Source organism: Typopeltis vanoorti, chromosome 5, assembly GCF_054136105.1.
Source record: "Typopeltis vanoorti isolate ZY-2024b chromosome 5, IOZ_Tvanoo_1.0, whole genome shotgun sequence".
In the NCBI taxonomy this organism is placed as follows: domain Eukaryota; kingdom Metazoa; phylum Arthropoda; class Arachnida; order Uropygi; family Thelyphonidae; genus Typopeltis; species Typopeltis vanoorti.
The window spans coordinates 142,332,005-142,346,200 of NC_143553.1; the positions used below are offsets into that span (position 1 = coordinate 142,332,005).

Sequence of the window (14,196 nt, forward strand, 5' to 3'; positions counted from 1 at the left end):
CCCTAAAAAAACCTGAATTGTCTGGAAGAAACTTAGTAAAGTGCTACCAGAACACATTGGTCCAGTTCCCGATATAAAAGCCAAGGAAAAAATAGACACGGCAATAAAGAACCTCACCAATCAAATCAATAAAGCCATAACAGCAGCCACAGTATCCACGATTACCCACAAACAAAACCGTCTTCCAGAAGAAATCATGGACTTAATAAGGGAAAAAAACAGACAAAGAAAAAGATACCACAACACTCGTGCTCCCCGGGACAAAACAGCCCTCAACAGATTAAACAAATCTGTCCAAGAAGCTCTCCCAAACCACAGGAATCAACAATGGGACAACAAGCTCACCTCCATCTCCACAGCAGATCATTCCATATGGAAATTCCTAAACAACCTCAGGATCAAGCGCAAATCCTTCCCCCCTCTGCAAGCAGAACAGCACCTTGCATACACAGATGCTGACAAAGCCGAAGCCATAGCAAGAAACCTAGAGAAACAATGCAGTCCTGCATATGATAACCTAAACATCAGCCACATATACAAGATCCATCGTAAAGTCAGGTTCACAGTAAATCGTCCCGATGTCAATCCAAGTCCTATAATGCCTACCTCACCCACCGAAATAATCGGAATCATCAACCATCTCAAGATCAAAAAAGTCCCAGGTCCCGACAGCATCACTAACAAAGTCATCAAGGCACTACCACGCAAAGCCACAGCACATCTGGCAAATATCATAAACTCCATCCTCAAATGGCAGCACTTCTTCCAGTCATGGAAAATAGCTGACATCATCCCAATTCACAAATCAGGCAAAGACCCGCACCAACCTGAAAATTACCATCCCATCAGCCTGCTATTCAACTTAGGGAAAATCATCCTCATCAGACTCCAAGATCATGTCAACCAACAAAATATCATTCCACAAGAAAAATTTGGCTTCCATCAAAATCACAGCACCACCCAACAGACCCATAGACTGGTAGAATACATCACCCCAGGATTTAATTGGAATCAGCACACTGGAGCCTTCTTCCTAGACATCTCAAAGGCCTTCGATAAGATCTGGCACCAAGGCCTCCTCTACAAACTTATCATTGTAAACCCTTCCACTAAACATGATACACCTAATTAAATAAATTAACTCATGCCTCTCAACCAAGAGGATGCAAGTCAAAATCAATGAAACAGTCTCAACCCAATGGAAAATCCTTGCTGGAGTTCCTCAAGGATCACTGCTAGTCCCGATCCTGTTTAACATCTATATGGCAGACATCCCTCAAAATCCTCTCACATCCACCATCGCCCTTTATGCAGATGACATGGCTATACTAGCCAGATCCCGCCAACCACATCTCATAACCAAAAAACTACAAGACACCATCCTGAATCTAGAAAAATGGTGTACAGACTGGCGACTACAATTAAACCCCCCAGAAAATCACAGCGATACTCTTCACAAGAAGACGAGCATCCCCCAAAGGAGTCATTACCCTGTTCAACTCTAAAATTCCCTGGAAAACTGAAGCAAAATATCTCGGAATACTTCTCGATAAACGATTATGCTTCAACAGCCACATCAAGAGCACATGCACCAAAGCTTCAATAGTTATTGCCCAGCTATACTCCTTGATCAACAGACACAGCAAACTAAGCTCAAGAAACAAAATTCTACTGTACAAGACAGTGATCCGTCCCACAATTATATACGCCTCCCCAGCCTGGAGCCATACCTCCAAGAGAAACATCCTCAAGCTACAAGACTACAGAACAAGTGGCTGCGAATGATACTGGATGCGTCGTGGTTCATCAGGAACGCCCAGATCCACCGGGACATAAATATCCCCTACATCTCTCCACTACTATACTACGCTCCCTAACAGAAAAATTCTTTATGAAGACATCTACGCATCCAAACAAACTAATGCAACAAGCAGGAAACTATGACGGTAATGACCACTGGAAATATAAAAGACCGAAAGTCATCCTAACACTCAACGATGTGTAACCACTTCTGCCCACTCAGGATGAGCTAAAATAGCTCACAAATCTCGCCCATCACTGCTCCCAAAACAGACAACAGGGAATATAAAAAGCGTCAAGCTTCACCCTCTGCGCCATATATGTCCTACTACACATTTTGTATACAATCAAAATGGCCCTTCACCTCATCTAACTGCAACAAGATTATTAAGAGCTTTACAAAAAAAAAAAAAAATCAGCTACCGCCTTTTTATTTCCGTATACGGGGAGTAGGCGAGGCCATTTAGCCCTATCTAACTTTTGGAGACTGAGTGGACAGTTCAATCTCCACTGGTACCAATCAGAGATAGATGGCCCAAGGCTATCACTAATTAAGCGGTACACAGTGAAGAGAGACAGCTCAAATGTGCCGCCATCTCGTTGTCCCTAACCCTAACACAATATATTTAATGTCTTAAATAATGTGGGTTCTACGGTCGATTTTCTTGAGTTTACGGGAAAAAACCCGCTTGCCCGTGCCAGAGATCGACTAACTCGGGAACCGGTAGAAAAAAGGCTTAGAAAAATTTCCTCTAGTCGCCGACTAGACTCGAAACCAAGTCTTCCTTCGTGCGGTCAAGCGCCGTGGTGCGCAAACGCCACATCCACTGAGCTACACAGGCTCGCATTGAGAGCTTTACACTCTTTCAGATTTTGTTCCTGTGATTTTCTTACCAATACTCTACAGATAAGCAAGCCTAAAGATAAACTGACTTTATTATCTTACGATCGGTCACTATCCAAGTGTCGAGAAAAAAACGAGGAGCTTGGTTCTTCTGAAAATAAATGTTTTAAATCATATTAATTGCCTATTTCGTCTCCTTTTCATTTTATATTATTTATGATATTTAATATAATATTTCTGTGTTTGTCATCAAGTAATACCACACCTGAAGGGTATTTGATTCTGAGGTATGTGATGATGACGATGATAATATAATAATAATAATAATAAGTTCATTATCTTACAGTGACTGCAACTTTAAGGAAATGAGCCGTACACCGTATATAGTATCAGGAATAATAATAATAATAATAATAATAATAGTATTTCACTTGGTATCATCTAGGGTTTAGGATCATGCAACAGTGGCAGAAATCATCCACAGCCATGAATTCAGCTATTGGTGATGACCAAGGTGGGAAATTAATTAAAATTAAAAGAAACACACGTATTAACCACAGTGAAAATTATTTAATTGTAAATATTTCATCCTAAGTATCTTAGGACATCATCAGTACAGTAGTTTTAAACAATAATAGGAATAACATACAGTTAGGGCGCATGATTACATGAAGTTGGGAAATTATTGCTTACCAATTTCCAGAAAAGCTAGTTATCACTCTGCTGGCTTCGATTGAAGAGCATACTGGCTCTCCAACCAATGGTCTGTAAATTCGAATCCTATAGTAAGCATGGAAGTTTGTGATTGCGTTTAGCTGAGAGATAAATTTCATCCCTGGTGTGAGATTACTTTCTCTCTATATGTGTATATAGGGCTGCAAAGAATATAATATGTACAAAATATAATTTTCAATTATAAGTATAAAATAAAAGAAAGTAGGAAGAGAAAAAGAAAACGAAAAAAGACAGAGTGACGAAAGGATAGATGTGCGTGTGCGTTGAAAGAATTTCTTCTTCTTCTTATTATTATTATTAATCAATGGATAAATGAACCGAAAGAGGATTGATTAATTAAAAGTGAAAAAGTGAAGTATCTATAGACAGGAATAGTTATGATCATACGGAAATTGTAATAGTTAAGTATAAGAATTATATAAGAACGTTTTATTATAGGACCAGATTAAAGCAATATAGGATGTAATACAATGATGATAATAGTCTCCGAGAGTGTTATCTCATCGTTCACCGCTGAAAGGTTAAGAGTTTTGTTTAAAAAAAAAAAGGTTGTATTTAATATATCAGTTGTAATATTTATTTTGGCGAAATAAAATATTAGTTGTAATTAGTATATACTAATTAAATCTTGTAATTTCTTATGTTTGTATAAGATCAATGTCAAGGATAAACTGTAGTAAGAACTATGAATTTCTATTTAAATAAATTGCAAACATTTCATTGGTCATTGCTAAAATAAGTTCTGTTATGTTACACTTTACTTGATCAAAAAACTTTCTCAATTTAGTTGTGGCCATTCAAAGTATGTGAACAGTCTAGAAGAAAGTTATATTTCGTGTTTGATTGTATATAATTTTTTTTCTAATTTTATTATATGCAATATTTATTTTGGTTCGCATTATTCCTGAAATGGCTAGAAAATACAAACTGATTCTGTTTTTCATCGTATAAAACAGATTTATGGTAATATATTTATTTTCCCTCTATAATTGATCATCAATATATATTTACATTTAAATACACAAAAAACTGCAGAGAATTGCTTACGGAAATGTGCGTACCAAGTTTTATTTGGTTGCACGGAACATTTTTATTGCGCATGGTTTCAAAGCTGTTCTGTAAATATGTAAATTATATCTGATGACATCTAAAAATCCCACTCGTCTTTCATGTGATTTTTCACTGGCTTAACACGACAAACAGGTTTGCTCTTGAATACATTTGAATTTCAGCCTCCGAGCTTGCACCTGCATCATGTTATCCGAAACCGTCGTATTTGAAATGGAATCAAATGATTCCAGAGTTTTGTTAAGAAGATCACAAAAACTACAGTATCATCAAGTGAGTGCTAATTATTATTTATCTGTAATTAATTTATGAAAAGGAGAATCCAATAAGTGGTTGCTCAGGTAGGTGCTTAATAGAGGCAGATCCACGTTTCTCTACTATAATCATTATTTAGTATGCCAAGTGATGTACCTCTTATTTTTTATCGGAATTGATAACGTGATATGTATAAATCATTGAAATAACGTAAAAAAAAAAAAAAAGATGTATCGTATATGATTATTGCAAGATTTATAGTAATATATTTTGCTCTGTTTTGATTCGAAGACTATCATACCCAGAAAATATCTGATTTGGTCATCATCGTAATTATTATTTTATATTTTGTTTTCAAATAGCACGAAAGTTTAGCACACTTATAAAAAATTTATAAGACATTTTTGTGTTCATAATATGTAAAGTTCATGCTGTTGGACGCTTCCTATATATGATTTCAGTAATTTTCTCTCTCTGAAAGTGTGTAGTTGTATGTTAATCTCAATGATTTCAGAGGCTTGGCATAATAGAGTAGTGAACCCATATTTTCAACATTTTGCTGCCTTATATAATTATCATATATTTGTATTATGTAGTTAGATATTATTTTGATTGTTTAGTTATATGCTTATTAGTGCAATTAATAGGCTAAATGTATTTTTTTTTCTGGAGAATATATAAACAAAGCATTTTATTAATTATTATTAACTTACACATACCTGATATTTCAAAACTTTTAGGACATTAATGCTGTGTGTGTGTGGGGGGGAAGTAGTTCAGAAGAAAGAGGTACCCGTTATTGTGTTTCTTTAGCTTCAAGTAGTAGTTCTTTGAGCAAACATTTCTGCGAGGAAGGGTATTCTTCTAGAGGTCTCATATGAAGGTGGCAAGGGTTTCTATTCTGCAAAACAGGCAAGTCTCCTGGAGAAAACACACCTTGTCATATACTTGGCTAATATTGTGCCATCTTCACACATCCTTGCTTCGAACCATAGATTTGCAAATTCAATTACATACATAATGCTCTATTTAAACCATCTAAGTTTAGCCTTTTGACGGTTTTCATGGATATTTTATTTTCCTTTCTGAAATCTACAAAACTTAAATATGATTCTTGTTATATTTTACTGTAAGTGCCTCTAATGCTGTCAGGTATATGCAATATTTGTCTTTCATTTGGAAAGATCTGCATTCAAATGCTATTCATGAAGCTAGGAGTTGGCAAGGCTTTTCTAACTGCAAAACATAAAAACTAACCAGGTTTTGGTATCCCTGTATTGCAGTTGACAGACATTGTACAAGAACCAGACATAAGTAAGTCATACATTGGCTTTGTATCCTTAATTGCTTCATTATTGTGTACCAAGCCTTGATAAGACCTCCAGATTTGGTCACCTCAGTTCCTTCTTGATAGGGAGGAGGTGGAGAGGATCCAGAGGCGAGTGACTAAGATGATAGCAGGTCTATGGAATGAACCATATGAGAACAGGTTGAAGATTTGTGGGTTGCAGAAACTGGTTGATAGGCAGAAAAGGGGAGATATGATTGAGGCATTCAAATTGCTAAAAGGATTCTATAAGATTAATTCAGAGGATATTTTTGAGATCAGGACTGGTGGTGGGAGAACTAGGGGACATCTATGGAAGCTGGGCAAGAGTGTGGTTAGCAGTGGTGTTAGAGCTGGGTTCTTTACTTTTAGAGTGGTAAATGAGTGGAATAAGCTGCCAGAGTCTGTTGTGGGTGCTATTACAGTGAGCGAGTTCAAGGCAATGTATGATAGATACTGTGAGAATGTCGTATAGTTGTGTGGACATGATGTTTAGGGCCTCCCTCGATGAGTCTAAGGACTCCTGGAGTAGCCCGAAAATAATAATAATAATAATAATTATTATTATTATTATTATTACTGGTATGACTCCAACCTAACCAAGTTATAATTTTTCAAAACATATGCCTTAAAATAAAAAACTGGCTCTGAAAATCCCAAACAATCTGAGCACAGCTTGATCTTGAGAAATGTGATAGGTATTGTGTGAATAACAATTCATGTTTAATATGAATTCCATCTGATTGACCCCCCCCCCCCCCAGCATTTCCTTTTAAGTTTAGCCAGATGTCATATTGCATTAATGCTTAGCTTTTTTTTTTTTTTTTGTTATTGTTTTTGTTTTTTTTGTTTTTACATAGAGAGCAGCAGATAAGTGGAATTCATTGCTGGAATGTGTCATGAATATTAGAAGAGTGAATGTTTAAACTTCAATATGATAAATATATTTTTTGCTAAGTTAGACTTCCAATGATCAATAACTCAATAGATGTTTGTTATAATAATAATAGGCGGATTTTGATACGTTGACTAAATGAAAATGTTGCAAAGTATAAAGTTTTAAAAATTAGAAAACAAAGATAGAGTTAGAGTATACATTTTTTGAGGATATATTGGAGGAGGTGGATGAAATAAAAGATATGGGGTTGATGGTGAATAAGGATCTGAAATTTAGAGGCACATTGATAAAATTGTGAGAGAGTGTATCAAATTTTGGCAGTCATGTGGAGGACACTGAGTTGTAAAAATAAGGAGATTTTGGTTCCATCGTATAAGGCCTTGATTAAGCCACGTGCAGACTACTGTACACAGATTTTGTCACCTGGGTTACAAAAGTATGAAGAGATGAAAGGGCCCAGAGGTGATTGACTAAGGTGGTTTCTGGAATGTTGAGTGTGAAGAAACGTTGAGAGGACACAATTTGCAGAGTAGTAGATAGGAGGAGGATGAAGGATTCTTATAAAATTAATACTGAAGATTTTTCTTAGGATATGGGGGGGAACAAGAGGTCATCCTAAGAAGGTGTGAGCAAAGGAGTGAGAAGCAGGTTTTTTGTTTAGAGAGCAGTGAATGATTAGAATACATTGCATGAGCGTGTGCTGTCTGCAGAAAATCTGAATGTATTTGAGGCATGGCATGAGATAATTGACTCCTATGTTCCTGCTCCTAAGGATACTTCAACAGACTGCAGGGTTCCAATCCCTTATATTATCCATTATATTTCTGAATCAGAATCTACCAACTGAACCAGTTGGTAGAATTCTGAAGAAGTATCACCTTATTCCCACATATTTTCCTATCAACAAAATTTCTCATCTGTTGCCATCTACAGAAAACAAACTGGCACTTCTATCTGGTAGATACCAGATAGAAGATACCTTGTATCTGGTAAACACCAGCTAGCTTGTGAATGCAATCTGACATACTTTGGGTAGACAGGCTGTTCTGGGAAAAAAATCAATATTATATTGAATACATGAAACTTCAAAAGTCTAGGTCTGGCACAACACAGTATTGACACTATACTGTGCTTAGTGTCAACATAGTATTGACACTAAGCACTGTATCTGGTGGGATGAAGCTTCTCTTCTCCATAGAAGCAGTTTTAAATATGAACACCTTTTCAAAGAAAGTTGCAAAGCCTTTTTACATTGGCCAAATCTGAATTGGAACGATTGTCTCTATCTCCCGAAAGTTTGGGAGATTCTCATTTTATGTAACTGTCAAAAATAGTTTCTAATAATATTGTTTATTAATATTAATTTCTAGCACACGGCAACAGTTTTTAATTGGTGAACCACTTATTGTTGTATGTACCCTGTATTCCCATTTCTTTGATGTGCTTGTTTCTATGCACTGATGATGTATTGTTATTTTCAGTACGAAATATCATTTCATTAAAGTTAATTACTGTGGTTATCATGTAATTTGTTGTTTATAGTCATGCCACAGGTACCTTTTAAAGATTAGAATTATTATCAACAGACTTCCATGGAGTCAAGTGACTCATCATGCACAGCTTATTGTACCTCGACTTAAATGCATTCACTGTCTGTGCACTCACCACACTCAGGCAATGCATTCCAATTACCTACCAGTGATATTAGAAGAGTGATATTATGCATCACTCTTCTAATTTTGAATGTTCAAGCATCTTTATAAATTCTCCTTTCATTTATGTCCTATATAATTTATTTATTTATTTATTTTATGTGAATGCTCAGTATCAGCCTCCTGTATAATCAGTGTTTAACCCCTGTGGAAATGCCCATATAAAAATGGGAATTCCAGTCGTGAAAGGTTGTTGGAAATCTATAGTACATTAATACTATATAGCACTGTTCGTCCAGTTAGCCTAGTGGCTATGCACTTCGCAACCATATGCCTGGGGAAGAAGTGTCCTAGGTTCGATTCCCGTCGATGACACGAGGAGCTTAAGGATCTTTCTCAGCCATAGCCAAGTAAGCTGGTCTTGGGCAAGGACAGCAGGTTTTTTTCCACCAGTTTCTTTGGGGTTTTTCGTCCTGCAAGCAGGCAAACTGATCCAGTGAACACACATGTGGATTACAGTCAGGAATACTGACCCAGCCATAGGTCTGATTCATCAGCTATGCCGGTTTCGGAGCCCGGATAAAATTTGGGGGGACTGAAATGGTGCTGTACCTCCACGTAAAGGGGACTCACAGCCGTGTATCATCATATGATTATTATTACTATATAACACTAGTACATGCTGTAGTACAAGAAACATCATCATCATCATCAAATTCCTGCCATGTACCCTCAAGGGGTGTACAGGATATGATAGTACTACATGAAAAAAAATTACATCATTACTAACTTCCTATCTACAATTTTCCTCCAAATCAGTCTGTTACTTGTCAAGGCCCCAACATTATCAGATCTTATATTTCTATCGTCTAAGGCACTTTGTACTGCATCAATCCACCTATATCTTGGTCTTCCTCTGGGTCGTTTTGCTGCCAACCTGGCAGAGAACACTTGTTTTGCTAATCTTTCCTTGCCCATTCTGTTTAAGTGACCATACCACCTGAGATTAGCTCCGCTAACGCATTCCTGGATGCTGACAATGTCAAGTTTTTTCCTGATATCCTCATTTTTAATATGATATTGCCATTGATGCCATCTGTTCACACCTATAATCTTTCTCAGGATTCATATCTGCGGTCTCTAGTCTTTGGTCAAGTGTTTTACTTCTGACCCAGCTCTCATATCCATAAGTTAAAACTGGTTTGAACACTGTCTTGTATACAGCTAATTTAGTGTTCCGACTAATTTCTCTCTCTTATTCCATATGAATTTATTCAATTGACTTCCCACCATACCAGCTTTGCTGATTCTGTTGTCTATTTCCATACTTAATTTACCATCTTCAGTAAAAATCGTGCCTAAGTATCAGAAATGTTTTATTTGTTCCACGGGTTCTCCATTCACACCTTGTCATATGCCTTTTCCAAATCGACAAAACTTAAATATAGATCTTTGTTATATTCCCATGCTTTTTCAACTATTTGTCGTAAAGTGAAGATCTGATCCTGACAGCCTCTATTTGGCCTGAATCCAGCTTGTTCTTCACCAAACTTTTCTTCCACAATTCTTCTCAACCGTTTCTCAAGTATACTTGCATAGATCTTGCCAGGAACACTCAGTAGGGAAATACCTCTGTAATTCTCACATTCAGTTTTATTTCCCTTTTTATATATTGGTACTATGAGAGCTCTACTCCAATCATCGGGAATTCGTCCCTCTGTCCAGGCTTTCTGAACTATGCAGTGCAACCACTGTATGACTCTTATACCACCATACTTCAGCATTTCTGGTCGAATATCATCTACTCCTGCTGCCTTTCCACATTTCAAGCCTTTGATGGCTTTTTCTACTTCAAGTATGATATGTATTCCTGACTGCATGCATGGTCAGTGTATTTTACCACTGTGCTGTCATCACTGTTTGTTTCATTTAGCAGTTTTTCAAAGTAATTACTCCATACTTCAAGGATATCTTTTTCTCCTGTTTTCATTTCACCTTTATCATCTCTAACTCCTTTTACAGCACTCTTTCCTCCATTCCTAAGCTTCTTCAACAACCTCCAGAATATTTTGCCACCTTCTTGATATTTATTTTCTATATTCTTGCCAAAGTCCTCCCATGACTTTTGTTTAGCTAGTTTTACACAGTGTTTAGCATTCTTGCATTTGTCTCTATATTCTCTAAGAGCACAAGCTGACTTATTTGCCAGAAACTTTTACTATGCTTTCTTCTTTTCCTTCACTGCCTCTTTAACTTCCTGTGTCCACCAGGGAGTTCTGATTTTTTTATCCTTGCAGACAACCTCACCACATGCCTCTCTGGCTGAATCAATCAATGTTTTCTTCAGAGTTTGCCACTGAATCTCCAAGGTTTGATTCCTGTTCTCAAACTCTTTCATTTTTTCTTCAGTAATCTTTGTGTATTTTAGTCTACAGTTCACATCTGAGAGCTGCTCAACCTTTATTCGCTTTAAAACTTTCTTACATGTTTTTCTTTTCAATATGAAATTCAATTTTATCCTGCTCAAGACTAAATAGTGATCACTTCCAATTTCAAATCCTCTGTACACTCTGGTGTCCTGCACCAGGGAGAAAACATCACTATCAACAATAACATAGTCAATGAGACTTTTCTTATTTCTTGCCTCTTCTCTTCATGTGAATTTGTGCACATTTTTATGTGGAACATGGTGTTAGTAATAACCAGTCCATGTCCTGAGCAGAAATCCAACAGATATTTGCCATTATTATTAGCTTTGCTCTTTTCTCCAAATTTTCCCAAAATATTTTTGTTTGTCTCACAATCATTTCCTACTCTGCTATTTAGATCCCCAACAAGGACCAACTTTTCCTTTTTCATTGTGTCAGTTGCTTTTTCTAAAGCCTCAAAAAATTTCTCCACTTCTACCTTAGTAGAACCTTCTGTGGACCATAGGCACAAATAAGTCTCATTGTCCAGTTCCCCATTCTCATATTTGCCCACATTACTCTACTTGAGACTGACTGCCATTCAAGAAGATTAGCCTCGTATTTTGTGTTGAATACTATGGCTACTCCATCTTTTCCTTGATTGTCATTGCCTGAATATAACATTTTGTATTTATTGCTCAGAAAGATCTCACCAGTTTTGGTCTTTTTTGTTTCAGTCACCCCTATTATGTCGTTCTGGTACTTATCTAATTCCTCAGCTAGCTCCATTTCTTTGCCATTCAGGCTTCTTACGTTGATAGTACCGATCTTTAACTCTGGTGATGTTGAGTTGGGGTTTGTTTTCAGATTTGTTCCAGAAGCTGACTTTTCGCTGTTCGCCTTGGTTCCCTGGCGAAAACAACGGGGGCCTTGTTTAACCGGGCGACGCCCCAGCCAGAATGAAATTTTGTCATATTGTACCATCATTTTTTATTTTGGTTTAACCAGTAAGAATACAATTTGGTCGGCTAAATCCCAAATTGCCAGCCCATCCTCATTCGTTCAGTATCCAAGTAGATACTCAACAGGGTGCACCACGAGAAGGTGAGGATTGGACATTAGGTCAGAAGCCCTGGTCGGTTCTCCGCATTCCTTTGATGGCTATGTGGAGGTCTCCTCTCAGTTATACAGCTTTGACCCTTAAGCACCCCAGTACAAGAAACATGTACATGTACATAAACTTGCTGTGGCACTTTATTACTTTTCTTTTGCTTAACCATTTTCTCTTGTATATATACTTGAATCTGATATGTCATACAGATATCAGATTGAAGTATGTATTACAATGGGAAAGGCAAATGCTAATCTGCTCAGTTGTGTTTCTTCAATATTTCTACAAAATCCAGAAATCATATCAAGTAGCCAATACATCAATTCATTCATTAACTCCTTTATTTCTAATCCAACTTTCAGATGCATAACTTTGTAAACACTGCCTTGTGTACTGCTGGTTTAATGTTTTGGCTAATTTCTCTCTTATTCCATATAAATTTATTAAACTGGCATTCTGTCTATCTAGTTTCATATTTAATTTACCACTTTTAGTAAAAAATAGTGCCTAAATACTTGAAATATGTACCTTGTTTTATAGCCTCTCCATTGAGTGAGAACAGGTGATGCTTCTTGTGTTTCATTTACATGTTTTTATTATTATTATTATTATTCAGGCCTCCAAGGAGTCAAAAGACTCATCGAGGGAGGTCCTTCCTAAGACATAAAGTCTGTCAAGACTCATCGAGGGGAGGTCACCCCCTGAGAAACACAGTCTATCATACCACTCCTTGAACTCACTGACCGTTCTCGCTCCCGCCACTCCATCAGGCAATGCATTCCACGGCTCAACCACCCTCCACACAAAGAAACCACTCCTTACCCTCTTGCTCACAGTTTCCTTTCGTAACTTCCAGGGATGGCCTCTTGTCATCACTCCTTCCCGCTGTTCAACCAAGCGAAAGAACTCCCCAGTGTCAACCCTGTAACCACCTCTCAACAGTTTAAAAGTCTCAATCATATCACCTCTCCTTCTTCTATCTACCAATCCTCATAACTAGCCTTGTACAGTCCTGAAACCATCTTTGTCATCCGTCTTTGTATCCTTTCCACAGTTAATTTATCCCCTTCAAATCCTGGGGACCAAATCTGAGAACAGTAGTCCAAGTGTGGTCTGATCAGAGACTTATACAACGGAATGATAACCCTCTTATCTCTGCAGGTCAGTGTCCTTCTCATAATAGCAGCAATCCTCTGTGTTACCTTCACCACCTTTGCAATATGTCCCCTAAACTTCAGGTTTCTATCAATCATCAACCCCAGATCTCTTGTCTCCCCTACTTCCTCCAGTATAACTCCTCCCATAGAGTATGTAGCATCCCATTGATGTTTCCCAAACCTCAAGACTTTACATTTTGCTGCATTAAACTGAAAACCCCCATTCATTTGCCCATCTATCTAGCTTATTTAAATCCTCTTGCAGGGCTACCACATCTGCACTATTACTAATAATCCTTCCCAGCTTCGCATCATCCGCAAACAACTGAATATCCCCCTGCAATCCACTGACTATGTCATTGATATAAAGGTTAAACAATATAGGTCCTAGTACTGAGCCCTGTGGGACCCCACTTGTAACCCTCTGCCTCCTGGAAACTGCTCCACCATACACAACTCTCTGATACCTATCAGACAGCCAATCCTAAATCCAGTTGACCAATCTGACATCCAGACCCATGTGCTGCAACTTAAATATCAGCTTATCATGTGGCACCCTGTCAAATGCCTTCGCCAAGTCTAAGAAAATTGCAGTACATGCCTTTCCCTCATCTAATGTTCTTGAAACTTTATTATAAAAGGCTAGCATATTGCTAAAACAAGAGCGTCCTTTCACAAATCCATGTTGATTCTCACAGATAACATTACCCTCATCTGCCCAATGCTGTATACGGTCCCTCACTACTTTCTCCAAGATCTTAACAACTGCTGATGACACACAGATTGGCCTATAATTAGACACTTCCAGTCTGTTACCACCCTTATGCAATGGCACTATCTTACCTTCCTTCCATTCCCTGGGCACCTTTGTCAAAGCCAGACTTTCATTGAAAAGCCACGTTAAAGGCACTGTCAATTCCCTAGCACATTCTCTCAAAACT

At 37.6% G+C, this 14,196-nt stretch overlaps 1 protein-coding gene across 2 annotated transcripts in view; it reads left to right on the forward strand.

Moving 5' to 3' along the window:
• Window positions 1-14,196, forward strand: part of LOC150106890 (sodium-dependent proline transporter-like) — a 196,563-nt gene that overhangs the window by 57,807 nt on the left and 124,560 nt on the right. The window contains exon 1 of one of the 2 annotated variants that reach the window (XM_090392796.1): window positions 4,632-4,720. The exons of the other annotated variant lie outside the window; for it this stretch is intronic. Within the exon in view, the coding sequence (XP_090248922.1) occupies window positions 4,634-4,720 (87 nt within the window). The 5' untranslated portion in view covers window positions 4,632-4,633. Of the gene's footprint in view, window positions 1-4,631; window positions 4,721-14,196 lie in introns of those variants that run through there. 2 annotated transcript variants of the gene reach the window in all.